Below are 15,916 nucleotides of genomic sequence, written 5' to 3'. Positions count from 1 at the left end.
CATGTCACAACGTCACAATTTTCTTTTTTAAAACAATTTTGACTGAATCCCTTTCAAAAATACAGTGGTTGCTGGTAAAGGGCAAATACCTTTCAAATACAAAGTAAATATGTGGTGCTAACGATGCAATAAGAAGATGGCACAACAGCTTCACTCACTCATTGCCGAAAATCACCACAGAATAATATGATATATGAAAGTTCCTTTTCTGTAAAGTATCCTTTTAATATTACAATGCTGCAAACATAGTGTTGAAAACATTTTGTTTTAGCGGTAAAACCAATTTCAATGGCTCCAACATTACAGCATTGTTGGCCCTTTTAAGTTTTGTGTGTGACATAGGACAACGCATTTGATGTCATATAAAATTCTTTTAACAAATACATATATAAAGAAAACCAGGGGACAAGGGTCAAATGATTTAAGAAATCCATAACAATACTAAACATCTTCTCACCAGGACAAAAAAAAAGAAAAGAAAAACAAAAAATTGGATCATAAACATTGTCTGTTTTACATAACTGTGCAAAGGGGGGGTGGGGGTCTTATTGCGACAACAACAAAAAAAAAAAGAAAAAAAGAAAAAAGGTATAACATTTCACGGCATGAATTCATTGTAAAAAAAACAACAACACAACAGAAGGGAAACAGCTGCCAAAGGGAGCCTGCACTGAACATTCACAGAGCTGCATGTGCTTCGAGCACCGGTCCGAGGCGTCGTGTCCCGTTTGCAATTAGTGTCCTTTACACTGAACGCTCAACTCAAGGTCTGCACGCGTGCATGCTCTGACTGCCCAATCAGAAAGGCAATGTACAACAAAGATAAAAAAAAACAACAACAACAAAAAAACAGTATGAAAACAAAACCCAAAATCACTCTTACCTCCTCGTCACATTAGTACAGCTAGCTGGCTGATGTGCGAGTGAAATGAGAGGTGTGTGTGTGGGTGACAGCAGGCTGCCATATCTGCGCAGCAACCGTGAAGGGGGAGGAAGTAGGCAGAGGAGCAGGTGTGTGTGTGTGTTTATGGGAGGCGCAGCAGGGCCGCGTAGGGTTCAAGGTCCTCCTGTCTGCCGTTTCAGGTTGCTGGTGAACTGTAAGTGAGAGCAAGTGAGATTCAAGATGGAGATGGAGGAGCATATTGTATGTGGGGCGGCCCTTTTTTGGGGGGAGGGTGCGGCGGCACCTGCTACCCCAGGCTGCCACAGAGAAATCAAGACCAAGGTCAAGGTCAAGAAGTCACAAGATGAGGCCCTGGAACCAAGACCCAGCTCAAGGCTGCGGGTGAAATCCTCAGTCAAGTCTGGTGTGTGAACTGCTCTCGTCTGGTCTTAATCTAGTGAGATGATGTCAGAGATGCTGGTGGGTGCCCCCTGGTGGGCGGAGATGACTGCAGTCTCGTGTCCCGAGCCTCCTCCTCCGCCGCCTCCATGCGTGTGAGCGTGTGTGTGAGCGTGCGTTGTGGCCACGGTCTCGTACTGGGCCGTGGACGTCACCAGGCCGCCGCTGCTGGTGGCGGCACTCTGCAGGCTACCGGACAGCGTGTCCAGGAACATGGGCGCACGGTAATGCTGCTGGGCAACAGGAACAAGGGATGATCATCATTAGTCAAAACAGAGTCTAATAGACCCCTTTACTGTTTGTACACAGATGTGACGTCATCGAGCTGCGTGCGCATTGTTGGAGCAGAATCGACCATGTACCGCACGTTTGAAAAGAAAATAGCCAGGTGTTTTTTTCCGAAATGAGAAAATGGTCACGATAATTTCAGATATGAGGTGAGCGCCACAGACACAGGCATTTCTGATGGTCCAGTCGGTACATTTAATTTCTTGTAACCACAAACATCTCATATGGTTCTGGAACAGCCTATTCCCTCTAGGAATTGTGTAATAAGTGTACGTTTAGGATCTCTATTTTTTTACAAACGTACCCGCTTCAGGACGGCAGGTCTTCTCTCTTTAGGTTCTGCACTGTCTATTTGTTTATGTGTGTTTGAGTCAACAATGCACACGCAGCCAGTGATGACGTAGCTTCTAGTCAATAGCTGGCTGTTTAGGCAAAACACGTTCAAGGTGTTCAATGTGCTTGGCAAAATTCCAATCAAGAAGATCTATGGTGAAAGTGGCCTTCCTTTCCAAATTGGATATCAGGAATTCTTCAGTATTTAGTAAAAAAATAAAAAGCTCACACATAACAATACCCTTGCATTTAAACTGACGATGAGACAACTAGCACTTCCCCACAACTACAATCAAAGGAGCCAAGCTCTAACCTCCCTCACTGCAGAAAATGTAACTCCAGGCCTGATGACATGCTTTAGATGAAAGGCGAAACTGAGTTATTATTACAAAAACCAGCATACCTGGGGATCTCCTTGAATTAAGGAATACAAGTCCAAACCTGAAAAGATCAATACAATGAATCAGAGTTCAATAGACGTGATAAAATACAATATGATGATGGTATGGATCGACAAACAATCTTTTGAAAGGCCAATGAGCAAACCTTGCATTTCTGCAGGAATAGTGGAGAGTGTTGAGTGATGGTAGGGCACACCGTAGTCTGCCAAGGCGGACGTCAAGTAGGTGGGGTCCAGGCTCGGCACATTTGGCACCCGCACAGCAGAAGGCTGATACGCCAACACCCTGGAAGGCAAATACAAAAACAGTTGAGGAGGAAGACTGTGCAGGACCAAGGCCGATGGAAGAGTGAAGGAGTCTACAGACTATTGAGGCAATTCAAAAAAGTCAAAAAGAAATCTAAATTTGATCTACGTTTCAAACATTGATGTCCTCTTCAGACTTGCAGAAACAAAAAAGGATTTCAAGTGTGCCGAATCTTTACTTAAAAAGGGCTGATGCGCCAAGACCTTGTATGGCAAATACAAAACACGACATTAGAGATGTTTCAGGATCCAAAAAACAAGTCCAGTTGCAACTACAACTGAACTCTTTTGACCAAGATGACGTCCTGGATAAATACATTGGGTACATTATTCCATGGTCCAAAGTCCTGTACTCATCTTGCACTTGTGGACTCGCGCTTCCGCCTCCGTGTAGAAAACAATAACGTTTCCCCGTTATCAGTCTAGGCACAACAACTTTTGGGGGACATATCCCCATTCAACATCCTGATTGCAAAAATGACCTTTGAATTGCACTTGTGCGAGGTATTGAACTTCTGTCGTCAATAATGTCATCGCGAGGTCACAAGCACAAGGGAGTTAAGTTGTAAGCAACTGGATGATTCAAGTTTTTCTACAAAAAAAGGTGTGTGTGTGATAGAGAGTGAGATGACTTGGCTAAATGTATGCAACAGTGAGCTATATATGGTTATTTTATGTGTATGTAGTATGTGTGTAATGTCTCGTGGGCAATGTCTTTTTGTATTTATGTACAGTGCCCTCCATAATTATTGGCACCCCTGGTTGAGATGTGTTTTTTAGCTTCCAATTATTATTATTTTTTTCTAAATAATATGGGACCTTAATGGAAAAAAAGAGAAAAATCCAACCTTCAATACAAGTGCATTTATTCAGTGGGGAAAAAATCCCACATAAAGAAATAATTATTTGACATCAAATAATGTATGTCACAATTATTAGCACCCCTGGTGTTAATATTTTGTACAACCCCCTTTTGCCAACAAAACAGCACCTAATCTTCTCCTATAATGTTTCACAAGATGGGAAAAGACAGAAAGAGGGATCTTCAGCCATTCCTCTTTGCAGAATCTCTCTAAATCATCCAGAGACCTGGGTCCTCTCCTCTGTACTCTCCTCTTCAGCTCACCCCACAGGTTCTCAATGGGGTTGAGGTCTGGGGACTGAGATGGCCATGGGAGGAGCTTGATTTTGTGTCTGGTGAACCATTTCTGTGTAGATTTGGCCATATGTTTAGGGTCATTGTCTTGCTGAAAGACCCAGTGACGACCCATCTTCAGCTTTCGGGCAGAGGGCAACAGATTTTGATTTAAAATGTCCTGGTATTTCAAAGCATTCATGATGCCATGCACTCTAACAAGGTTCCCAGGGCCTTTGGAAGCGAAACAGCCCCACAGCATCACTGACCCACCCCCATACTTCACAGTGGGTATGAGGTGCTTTTCAGCATGCGCATCTTTCGTGGCACGCCAGACCCACTTAGAGTGTTTGTTGCCAAAAAGCTCAATCTTGGTCTCATCTGACCAAAGCACACGGTCCCAGTTGAGGCCCCAATACCGCTTGGCGAACTCCAGACATTTGCGTTTATGATTGTGAGTGAGGAAAGGTTTTCTCCGTGCATGCCTTCCAAACAGCTTGTTGGTGTGTAGACAGCGCCTGATGGTTGATTTGGAGACTTTGTGTCCCCAGGATGCTACCATTTGTTGTAATTCTGTAACAGTGAGCTTTGGAGATCTTTTGATTTCTCTTACCATCCTCCTCACTGTGCGTGGTGGCAAAAGAAACTTGGGTCCTCGTCTAGGCTTGTTTACCACTGTTCCAGTGTTTTGAACTTCTTAATTATTCATCTCACAGTGGATATGGGCAGCTGCAGTTGAGTGGCAATCTTCTTGTAGCCTCTGCCTGACCTGTGAAGGTCGACACACATCTGCCTCACTTGTATGCTGTGTTCCTTTGTCTTTCCCATGTTTAAGAGTGGATAAGAGAAATGGCCTCGGTGTCACGTCATATTTATACCCCAGGGAAACAGGAAGTGATGAATTACTAATTAAATGTTCCTACATACTCTGGTAAACTGTGTAAACTACTGTAGAAATGACAGAAATGCTTCAATTATATTTATTTCCTGGGAATTGTTAAGGGTGCCAATAATTGTGGAACAGGTGATTTAATGAAAAACAATTATTTTTCAGTCAGGGATTTTTTTATTTTCTTACAATTCATTTGAGTTGAAGGCTACATTTTCCTACAATTTTCAGTGTGACAGTATTCTTCTGCAATAAACACTGAATTTATTTTAAGGCTTTTAACACATCTCAACCAGGGGTGCCAATAATTATGGAGGGCACTGTATGTGTGTATGCTACTTGACACTTTGATTTCCCCCTGGGATCAATAAATGATACTCTACTCTACTCTACTACTCTCCTCAAAACAAGTCTAGTTGCAACTAGAACTTAGCTCTTTACCTCCCCCAAGGATTTTATGTTTTCGGTTGCATTGGTTTGTCCGTCTGTTTGCATGTCTGTTTGTCTGTCTGTTTGTCAACAGCATAACTCAAAAACGAATCAATGGATTTGGACAAAACTTTGTGTAGTTGTTGATAATGACCCAAGGAACAAGTGATTAAATTCTGGTGGTGATCTGGATCACGAACCGGAACCAGGACTTTTTAAAAGATTCTTCACCATTGCTGGCCTATATCTCTAGGCGCCCCTAGTGACCAAAAATTGAATTGCCAGGACTCCACAAAAAGAAGGCAGAAAGACAGGTGTAACATAGTCAAATGTTCCATCATGCAGCTTCCTTGGCGGAGGTCTGCACTCTCTGAGTGCTTCTAGTTTTTATATATTAATATATTTTGGGGGTTTTTATGCCTTTATTGTGACAGGACAGTTACAGAAGGACAGGAAAGGAGTGGGGAGAGAGAGAGAGACAGGGAAGGCTAGGCAAATGACCCGGGCCGTAATCGAACCCGGGTTGCCGGCGTTGTAACCCTGTGCCCTACCATTAGGCCACGGCAGGGTCAGAACTTAGTTCTTGCAAAAGACCTGGGGTAGATTGATTAGAGCTCTTCTAATTTAGAATTAGGGACACAGATACATTGCTTTTGGCCATGGTTCAGCCTTTCATCTGGCATGTTCCATTCAAATGCAGCGTCTGTCCAAGTTCACAAAGGCTTTACTGTGCTGCCGCTATGTATCCACAGACTAACCCTTTCCTGTGCAGCTCCCTCGAGCTTGCTCACATATGTAAAGGGTACATGAAGGCTCATAAAGACCGTACACAAAAACCGTGCACACTGAGAAGAAAATGATTTGCATATTCATGTGTAATGCTTGGAAATACAGTACAGTAAATACATGACCACCTCGAATGAAAAAGGTTCCCCATCCCTGCATTAAAGTCAGTGTTTTTTTTTGTTGGCCTGCTCACCCTTTCCCATGCATCTCCTCAGACTTGGTCATGTAGAGGCATCGTCTCTTGACGGGGGGCTCGGCGGCCTCCTCCTCTTCCGAGGAGCTGTCCAGGGTCAGGTCGATCACGTCCGCCTTCTTGGAGCCGCCACCGTCCCCGTGGGGGGCCGACGCACTGTGACGCAAGGGGGCAGAACCTGACAGACACGGACACAGTAGAGACATTTATTTATTTTCTTCCATGCTTTAAAAGATCGTTTAAAAGATAGTATTATGGCCGCCCACTGACTATCAATGCTATGTTCGTGTGAAATTGGGTTTGAGGGTCGGAATTGTGTCGGAAGCGAAAGTGCTCCGCAGTGCTGTCGGAGCTGGTGTGCAGAAGCCCTAAGGGGAGCCACCGCCCTTTTTTTTAGAGAAAGTGCGCTGAACTCCCAACTGTTTCTTACAAAGGCTTCGGGTGCGAGCAAACGGCAAAGTTAATGTTTAAAGCCGCACTCCCAGCTGAAATTCTTGCAGTTTTAATACTGGGTTAGCACGGCAGACGAAACGTCTTTCTGTCTGTCTGCCATGCTAACCCAGTATTAAAACTGCAAGAATTTCATCCGGGAGTGCAGCTTTTTTACTAAACATGAGCCACCGCACTTTGCCACAAAGGAGGCAGAACATAAATGTTTCGATTAAAAATTTCAAGTAATGTAGATTAATTGTGCAGCCCTACTACACTGTACTCACTTTCGACTTTGGGAGTGAGAGGCGATGCCACTTTCAGCGACTCCTTCTTTGGTCTCATGGGACACCACGTCCCATCCTCCTGGAACTTTATCTCGTCTACGTCCGTACAGTCATTCAGGATCTCCATGAACAGCCTGCAATCAGGGGGTAAAGTAGGTTATTTTAGTGCTGTTAGGTGATCAAATTAATTTATCAAATTAATTAATGAAATGAATCACATTTAATCTCTTATGTTATCATATCATTCTAATTCTTAAGACATAATGGGGAAAAAGAAGATTATTTATAGCGCACAGCAAAGCTGGCCAAAGTGCTGGAAAATGCATCAGAAAAAGTCTCTTACGCCCTTTCAAGTGATAAACCTTAAAGAATATTTTTTACATATGACTCACCCATCGATGATGAGGCTCTCATAGGTGGCCTTCTTATCGCATACGGGGCAGATCCAGGTGGGCTTCTTCTCATTCATCTGCAGGTAAAGCGCAGCATCGAAGCACTGCAGGTGGGAGCAGGTGACCGCCCGACACGGCACCGTGAGGCGCATCTTACCAAGCTGGGGAGACATAACATTACATTAAGCATACAGCTTTTGGGGCTTTTATGACTTTATTTGTGATGGGACTGTGAAGATGGTAACAGGAAAGCAGTAGGGGAGTGAGATAAGGGAGGATCGGGAAATGACATTGGGCTGGAATTGAACCCAGGTGCCGAGCAGATGCTTTAATCCAAAAAGAAGAAGACATAATAGCAATACAAACAGTTGGAAGTACAGCAGCAAGGCACATTTTCCCAAGCTGTGAAGACCAGACCATGTGTAACTACCGTAGATAGACAAGGAGTTTTTCAAAGTCAAAGTCAGCTATTATTGTCAATCTCTTTCACGTGAACACAACAGAACATCATTTAGTAAATGTGTGTTTTATGTATTTTTATTGCTTTTATTGGCCAAAAAGAAGGCAAAGGCTGACTAACCGATACAGTGATGGTAATTGGAGGCATGCTGTGCAGAGAGCACATGGCGGGAGAAATAGGACTTACCGGACACATGAGGGAGACGCGCAAACTGGTGGTGGCCACTTCACTGTCTGGATCTGCTGTGAGCTTCTCTTTAACTGCAAAAAAACAGACAAGAACATTTAGATGATTCTACTACAGATAGGTGGACACAACAGCCACAGGTGAACAGCACCTCATAGTGTGACGTCAGAGACACATGATGTTGAGCTATAGCTGCTTTAACCAATGACACAAAGGGATGAAATCTGTACGAGATAACATTTAATGGAAGTTTTGTATTCTTTACCACTGAAACATACAGAAAGAAATGATTCTGTCTAAGGGTCATTTCACGTGAAATCAGACACTTTGGGACCCGACCTACACGGATTTCAATCATACTTTGCTGTGCCTGTTTAGTAGCAAGGTAGCACCCCAGAACTGCATTTGTGTGAATCTGACACCAATGTTAAGGGAGAAACAGACTAGCAAAGTTTTACATATGAGGGTAGGACACTATGCATTCAGCCTTGATTATATCAGTCAGTGTAAGTCACAAAAGTATGTCCTGAGGTGTTGTTTGAAAGCTCTTTTCTGGCTCTAAAAATTACACACACAGCATGGAATACAACAACCTTCAGAATATGAATTATGATACATTGAAAATTTTTAAATTGAATATAAAAAAACCCTTATATTTTAAAATGGCCGGTTTCTTGTCTAAACAAAGCCTGTAAGATCATTAACAACACCTGAAAATGGGGTGTTTGGTTCTTCATTCATTTCAGAGATAATGGGACATAAAGGTTGAAATGAGTTGTAATGAAGTAGTAATAGAGTAGTGTCAGGGACAGGGCTGGACTGGCCATCTGGCATAACAGGCATTTTCCCGGTGGGCCCTGCACCCTCGTCGGGCCCTGCACCCTCGTCAGTCCCTATTCCAGGTACTCAAAAACTACGCAACTTCTGCCCATTGTCAGTGGACACAGTGGAAGCTAGACCATTTTCAGCATTCAGAGAAGGCAGGGTTGAAAGAATAAGGTCAGTAATGAAATGTTCTAAATGTTCAAGCATCAAATGGTATGTTGTAGCTGTATATGATGGCAACTAGTGGCTAGCATGTGTTGAGGAATGTATGCCGAGCACTGGAGAGGTGAAACTGAACTTCCTGCATCCTCATGGACCATCTCCATCCTTCACATATTCCGATAGACATGCTATCATGTGATATTACTATGGTATTACTGTCGGTCGGGTCCCAAAGTGTCTGATTTCACGTGAAATGACCCCTAAGCAACACAATGTTACAACATATTTTTTACAACACGGAAAAGTTCTGGAGAAACTGTGATGGTCACGCATTTCTGTGAACACATCTTCCTGTATCCAAGTCTAGCAGCACAACACAAAGATATTAGGCTACACACTGTGTGGAAACAGTTAGTGGTTGCCGATATGGCAAAAATGCCAAATCAAGATTTTTCAACACGACCCCCCCACTTTAAAAAAAACTTTCACTGGTTCTGTAGACAGTTAAGCTATTGCTGCAATTGCTGGTTGCATAGAACATGGAACCACCATGGAACCACCATGGAACCACCATGGAACCACCATGGAACTTCAAGTTATTGCACTTATTGGCCAAAATGATCTATGAGATTTCTCCACTTTGGCAGATACGATCGCTACTCTGTCTGATTCTTTACAATTACATTTCTCCAGATCGCACACCCCTTGAATCGGTGTAAAGAAAGTAATCAAAAGAATTACTTAGAGCTCTTGAATGGTCCGGGTTGCGTATCCCTTTCATTTTCAACCTCTGCAAAAGCAATGGCGAAGTCAACTGTCTGACCAGGTACACAGACATGGAGTAGGTCTGTAAAACAGGAAGGACAAGCAATTAATCAAACTTACACTAATTAATGAACACAGCATTATTTAGCCAAGTGGTGTGGATAATTTGTCCCCATGGAAATAACCTTGCATATATACACAAGTCACATAGACACTATAATCATCATGCACACATCATACAGACATACACACGGACATCAGACATGATACACATCAGGGCTCCAGACTAACTTTTTGCACTGGTTGCACTGGTGCGCCTAAACATTTTTTTTAGGTGCACCCAAATGTTCACCCCCCCAACACACACACACACACACACACACACACACACACACACACACACACACACACACACACACACACACACACACACACACACACACACACACACACACACACACACACACACACACACACACACACACACACACACACACACACACACACACACACGCACGCACGCACCCCAGCTTTATAATAATAATAATAATAATAATAATAATAGGCTAATAAAAAAAGCAATTGGCCTTATAATATAATAATAATAATAATAATAATAAGAATAATAATAATAATAATTAATGAAATTATTATTATTTTAAAAGACCTGGAGCCTTCCATGTGCTAGAGGCTAGTCTTCCAAATGTGCTCCTCAAAAGACATGACAGTAGGCTACATAACTACCACGTCCTGGCTTCAAGTAGGCCTAAGCAAGCCTAAGCTTTAATTTTCAGCAATAAGGCTACACACAAGCACAGAGATGGATGAATAGATAGATAGATAGATAGATAGATAGATAGATAGATAGATAGATAGATAGATAGATAGATAGATAGATAGATAGATAGATATTTTTCAAACCCTGTTAAAAATGTCATGATTTTTAAAATCATTAGACACTAATAGCCTATGTTTACAGGTGAATTGGGTTTTGTATTTCCCCATTTTTGAGCGCTCTCCCTCTGCATGATGATTGGGTATCTTAGCAAACGCTATGAACAGACACGAGAGCACAATTTCGTGCGCGCTTCTCCCACCTATCTCTCTCGTGCTGTCTCAAGGTGCATGAACGATGGCTTGCCGACAGATATTCAGTTTGGAGTCGCTATCAAAAAACTCCCACTGAAGTCCCGAGAGACTAGCCTGTCACCTATGGCCAGCTCTCCACGCGGTTGAAACGGACCATTGTGTTTACAGTGGTATATCCGAGGTGAATTGGGTTTTGTATTTACCCATTTTAGCGCTCTCCCTTTGCATGATGATTGTGGTATCTTAGCTAGCACTACGACAGGACAGCACAATTTTGTGCGCTCACTCCCTCGTGCTGTCTCAATGTGCATGAACGATGCCGTGCCGACAGATAGGCAGTTTGGAGTTGCTATCAAATAGGCCTAACTCATAGAAGTCCCGACAGCGTGTCACCTGTTGAATGGCCAGCTCTGCACACGGCTGAAGCGGACCATTATTATCCGCGCACCCGTCTGCGTTTATGTGATCAGTGGTGGCCGATGTTTAATATATCCTCAAGCCATCTCGTTTTTTCCCCGTGATTGTAACCCTCTCGTCCGTTTCAAAACTCCCCTGGTTGAGAACACAAACTCACGAGCACACGTGAACTCGGATAGTTTAGCGAAGTCGAACATTTTATTCTGAAACGTCGGGCTGCCTCAGCGAGAGGAAGGGGGAGAAAGATAGTTCAGCGGAGTTGAATGACGCATTGACACGTTTTATTGTGTGATGGGCCAGTTACAGTAGGCCTGCAGAATGACTATTAATTGTATGGCCATTAAAACGGGTGTTTAGCATTGGCAATTAATTTTGTTCTACTGATGGCTGGTCGCACCGGTGCGCCTAAAAATATTTTTTAGGCGCACTATGGGAAAAAATGGGCGCATGTGCGACCAAATTGGTCGCACTCTGGAGCCCTGCACATGCACAAGTAAGATCATACAACACAAACACAAAGAAGGCATAATGACTTTTCTACTTTTCACATTTCAAATACAGTATATTAATTTCACAACAACAAATAATTCACTCAGTCATGCAACAGAAGCACAATGAACAGAGGCATAGTAACATTTCTACCTTTCCGATTTCTGGTGCCCAGGTGACAGAGATCTGGTTGGGCACGGCGGAGGAGAGTCTGACGAGAGAGGTGATGTTTAAAGGCCTCCCAGGTCTCTTCTGCTCCACCCCATTCTTCGGAGGAGGAGCAAAGCCCTGGGCGTAATAAAAACACAACAACAGGAAATAGTACATGAATGAATTCAGACTTGGTTTCACATGGTTTTATCATAAACCCCTAAGGCCTAAGCCATCACACAAACAAACACAGTGAAAAATGACTACTCTGTCATGTGTCATGCACAAACTGTGGTTCTAATCCCAATGCGACTTGGGCTTTGGTGCTACAACACTGCATGCATCAGTGGGTGGGGAGGTGTATTGTGGTCATTGAGCTTTTTCCTCTGCAAGGGAAAGAAGTTCTTCAGTCTGAAAGACTTTGAGACACACTGAAATAGAATGACAACTTAACTGTGTGGTGCGTCCTGCACCTCTTGCCTAGACTGTGCTATTGCCAGACTATATCACAAGTGAGCTATAGTATGGGAACAGTCCATTCATTTTCTCATAAGGGAAGTTAATTTCAACCATTTTAAATATGATAACATTTTCATGGAAAGCTGGTCTTGCATCTAGTGTCGACTTGATGGATCTGTAAACAAACTATGAGCTTTTGTTTATGTAATAATCGGTCTTGCTCTCGCTTCCTATTCTTCATTTGGGTTCCCAAACTCAGGCGAAGATTTCAGCAATTGTATCCATGTGGCCTTTCAGATCGGAACGATCTTACAAGGCAGCACGGTATTCCCAGGCTCTCTCTTACCGGCAGTGGGAATAGTTTCCCATTGACTTTAATACACAGGCTGTTTGGGTAGTTATCCTCTTGGGGACAGCTGGTCTCGGACAGGCAAAACCTAACATCACAAACACCGATAGATAGATACACTTACATAAATCAATTTCAAATGATCCAATCTACCCAACACTACAAACACAGACAAATGCATACATCAACTAATTTCAAATGATTCAGCTCAGTTCATCGCAAATTACTGTATCATGCAATTTGTTCACTTATCAACTCTTTATTTTAAATATAAAAAGAGTAAAAAGGATTTTTATTTCACTATGCTTGTGATTTCCTACCTCAACTGTATTTGGACCATATAGTCCCTTCGGCCACCAGGAAGGAAATCCCTACAAAAATAAAAATTATTACATTGATATTACAATTAATTCATAACTAATAATATATACAGCCAGAGCTTCAGCTTTGCAACATGGTAAAGCACAGTCATAGCTGTAGGAGTTGAATAAGTGGGCTTACCGGGATATGCAAACTTCCCTGACTTGCTGTGGAGTCAAGGCAAATATGAAGTATTTCTCTTGATGGAATCTCTGAGCAGTACAGGGGCCTGCAAATACAGAAATGGCACATCCTCAACTATAGGTCATCACAACTATGCAGAGCTATCACATTAAAGATACCGTCAAAGAAAAAGTTAAAGGGCCCTTGGAAAACATTTCTACTTTCTTTATATTTCAACTGAATTCATGATTATGGTTTATCCTACAGGATTTTAACGTTCTTTTAAGAGAGCCTTGAACATTTAATCTTTCCACTCAGCTTTTGTGACTAGACAGAATACAAGGTAGGGGTGTCACGACAAATGTGAGGTAAAATTTTCATGCCGTGAGTGACACCCCTAGTACCCCTACTCAGTGACGACTACACAGAGTACAAGGAACAAAAAAAGAGTGACAGACTATTACCCAAACTGGAGGGTTTGATGAGCACATCCAAGACATCATAGAAGGGAAGTGCCTTCATCTGCACGTCCGGGTGCACAGGGGGCATGAGCGGTGCGCCCTGCTGCATGTTCATCCTCGCTTTTGTCTCAGGGCACACGGCTGAATCAGAGCCGGGCAGGTGTGCCAAGCCCAGGTGTAGACAGTCAGAGAGGTCTGTGGTGGTGGTGGTGGTGGTGATAGTAGTAGCAACGTCAGGTGATGCCTCAGTAGGCTCTGCCTGAAGGTAGCTCTGCTGGTTTGGCTTGAGGATGGCCAAATCGGGAAGGCTTTCGATGGCACTTGTGTAGCGTCGTTTGTAAAGATCTCTGATCTTGAGCTGCACGGCTAGGCTGCATCCGCTCTTGAGCAAGCGCAAGGCCCTCAGTTGGAGTTCGTGCTTACGACCACTCTTGTTGTGTCCAGCAAAGCCCAACAACACTTGTAACTCTGACACCCGGAAACTTGATACCATGCTCTGCACAGGACAAGAATGAAATCAACAAAAAAAGCACCACATTAACAGACAAGTAAAACACATGGCACTATACCGCTGCTATAAAAATGCAGGCAGATGAATAAAGGAGGAGTAAAATCTCTATTGAGGACAACAGAAACAACACAGAAGAGAAGGTTAATGCACGTCAGAAATAAATGTGTAAGTTAAATTCATTTTTTTTAAAAAACAAGACTAAGTCAAAACTGCATTACTAAGGTATAGAGACGATGAAAAACAAAACAAACTTTTGGAGAGCATATATGGAGCAAACCACCACCAACCCAGAAACCTCACAGCCCTCCCAACCAAACAACCCCTTGTCCCAATCCCACAGAAGAGTAAGAAAACCCCAACTGACCCTTCATTATACGGTCCATGCTTGATTGTTCTTACTTGTTAAATCCTTATCAAATGACACCTAAAACATCTAAAATGTTGAGAATAAAAGTCCAAAAAACCCATTAGATACACATGAGATTTACACAACACACAGCAAGCATTCTTTCCTCAATTCCGGTTATTGGGTTAAATTTCAGGGATAACCTAGGAAGGAAAGTCATTTTCAGTGCATCGTGTTGAGGACATATAGAAAACACTGGCATGGTCAACTAATCCATATTATATGAAACATGGCTAACTAGCAAGACAAAGGGACCCCCTGGGTCTTATACCCCAACAAACATCTTGTCCACAAAGATTTAATTGCATTTTTATGACACCAGCGACACTCATTCTAATGTAGTGTGCCATGCTTAGCCTGAATATCGTGACAAAAGTAGTCAGGCAGTGTGTTAAAAGAATCATATCACATAATGCCTCTTGAGCTAATCCCACTGTAACAGCTAGCTAAGTGATAATGTCTGGATGTAAACAATAGCAAAACAGCCTGGCTCATGTAATAAAAACATCTGCGATCGACTTTTTGCAAATGCAATCTTATCAAAAATGACTCCACATAATGTTGGATCTCACATACAAGCATTTACATTTCCAGGAAAATAATGTGTAGCACAGCATGTTAGTTCATCATCATAACACACTCATGATTAACTAGCTACTATAGCTTCCTTAGCCAAATAGCACTGTTATGATTGGACTAGCCCGCTAAAGGAGCATACAGAGAGCAAAAAACGCACAGAAAGGTGCAACAATAAGTTGCTGCTTTAACTTCACAGTTGGTGTGAAAATGAATTCTGAGAATATTCCACTAGAACCACGAAAAGAACGACCAAAAGAAAAACCTGTAAATTGAAACAAGTTATTTGAGCTGCACGTCAGTCTAAAAACTTCTGAGCTTGCTAGCTATGTGGGCAAGACTGGCTAGTTACCAAATACCAGAGAACAATACAAAATTGGTCATTAAAAGTATGCAAGCAACTTACCACCCTCACCGACTACCTCTGCAGAAGATAGATTTCTGGCTAACTATTAATTCTTAGTTACCAGTCTAACTTGTCTTCCGTTGACCAAAAAGGTTAATGGCTAACCCCTGTGATAAATACACAAATGTGGGCATTTCTTCTTTCACGCTGGCCTAAAGGTGACCGCCTCTTTGAAAATCCTGCACCTCACCTTTCCTTCGCGAGTGGGGCCAACCTATTTATTTTTTAGAAAATAATAAAAAAAGCGCTATTCACTCTCAACATAACACTGTAAACTTGAAATAAGGCATTTCCAATCACTAGCTGTCATAACACTTTCGCCTACCCGTAACTCCTCAACATCCGCCATTTTCTGGCTGTGGTCATCCTAGACGAATCCACCGCTGCGCCTCACGTGACCAAAAATGATAATATGAGGTTGGTGCACAACTGAAATCATAACCTCCTATTCTACATGCATTCCACGCATTTACTGGTTTCAAACATCCAGATGTTTTTTTTGTTTTGTTTTTT

The 15,916-nt window shown here is 42.6% G+C and overlaps 1 protein-coding gene across 4 annotated transcripts; it reads right to left on the bottom strand.

Moving 5' to 3' along the window:
* Window positions 1–83: 83 nt before the first annotated feature.
* pias2 (protein inhibitor of activated STAT, 2) lies at window positions 84–15,764 on the bottom strand. Of its 4 annotated transcripts, none has more exons than XM_063195700.1 (15): window positions 15,729–15,764; window positions 14,380–14,448; window positions 13,508–14,000; window positions 13,062–13,149; window positions 12,881–12,931; window positions 12,558–12,648; window positions 11,756–11,890; window positions 9,584–9,689; window positions 7,856–7,929; window positions 7,210–7,370; window positions 6,818–6,951; window positions 6,102–6,279; window positions 2,510–2,649; window positions 2,367–2,404; window positions 84–1,575 (listed from the first exon to the last, which is right to left on the bottom strand). In XM_063195700.1, exons 3-15 carry the CDS (start codon window positions 13,995–13,997, stop codon window positions 1,333–1,335), a joined length of 1,929 nt encoding a protein of 642 aa, XP_063051770.1. In that variant the 5' UTR covers window positions 13,998–14,000; window positions 14,380–14,448; window positions 15,729–15,764; the 3' UTR covers window positions 84–1,332. The 4 variants fall into 4 exon arrangements, with proteins under 4 accessions (XP_063051770.1, XP_063051769.1, XP_063051772.1 ...); XM_063195699.1 differs by having other exon boundaries at window positions 15,404–15,761; XM_063195702.1 differs by having other exon boundaries at window positions 84–1,572; window positions 15,404–15,761.
* Between the last annotated feature and the right edge of the window lie 152 nt (window positions 15,765–15,916).

This window comes from Engraulis encrasicolus, chromosome 3, assembly GCF_034702125.1.
Source record: "Engraulis encrasicolus isolate BLACKSEA-1 chromosome 3, IST_EnEncr_1.0, whole genome shotgun sequence".
In the NCBI taxonomy this organism is placed as follows: Eukaryota; Metazoa; Chordata; class Actinopteri; order Clupeiformes; family Engraulidae; genus Engraulis; species Engraulis encrasicolus.
This window is presented reverse-complemented; position numbering and strand designations above follow the sequence as displayed.

What these genes read in the sequence shown, in the direction of transcription:
- pias2 (XM_063195700.1), bottom strand. Translation starts at nt 13,997, where the DNA reads ATGGTATCAAGTTTCCGGGTGTCAGAGTTACAAGTGTTGTTGGGCTTT. An exon ending in AGGGAAGTTTGCATATCCCG is followed by an intron (nt 12,932 to 13,061) that starts GTAAGCCCACTT and finishes TTATTTTTGTAG; the next exon opens with GGATTTCCTTCCTGGTGGCC. An exon ending in GAGGAGATGCATGGGAAAGG is followed by an intron (nt 2,650 to 6,101) that starts GTGAGCAGGCCA and finishes TTTGCCTTCCAG; the next exon opens with GGTGTTGGCGTATCAGCCTT.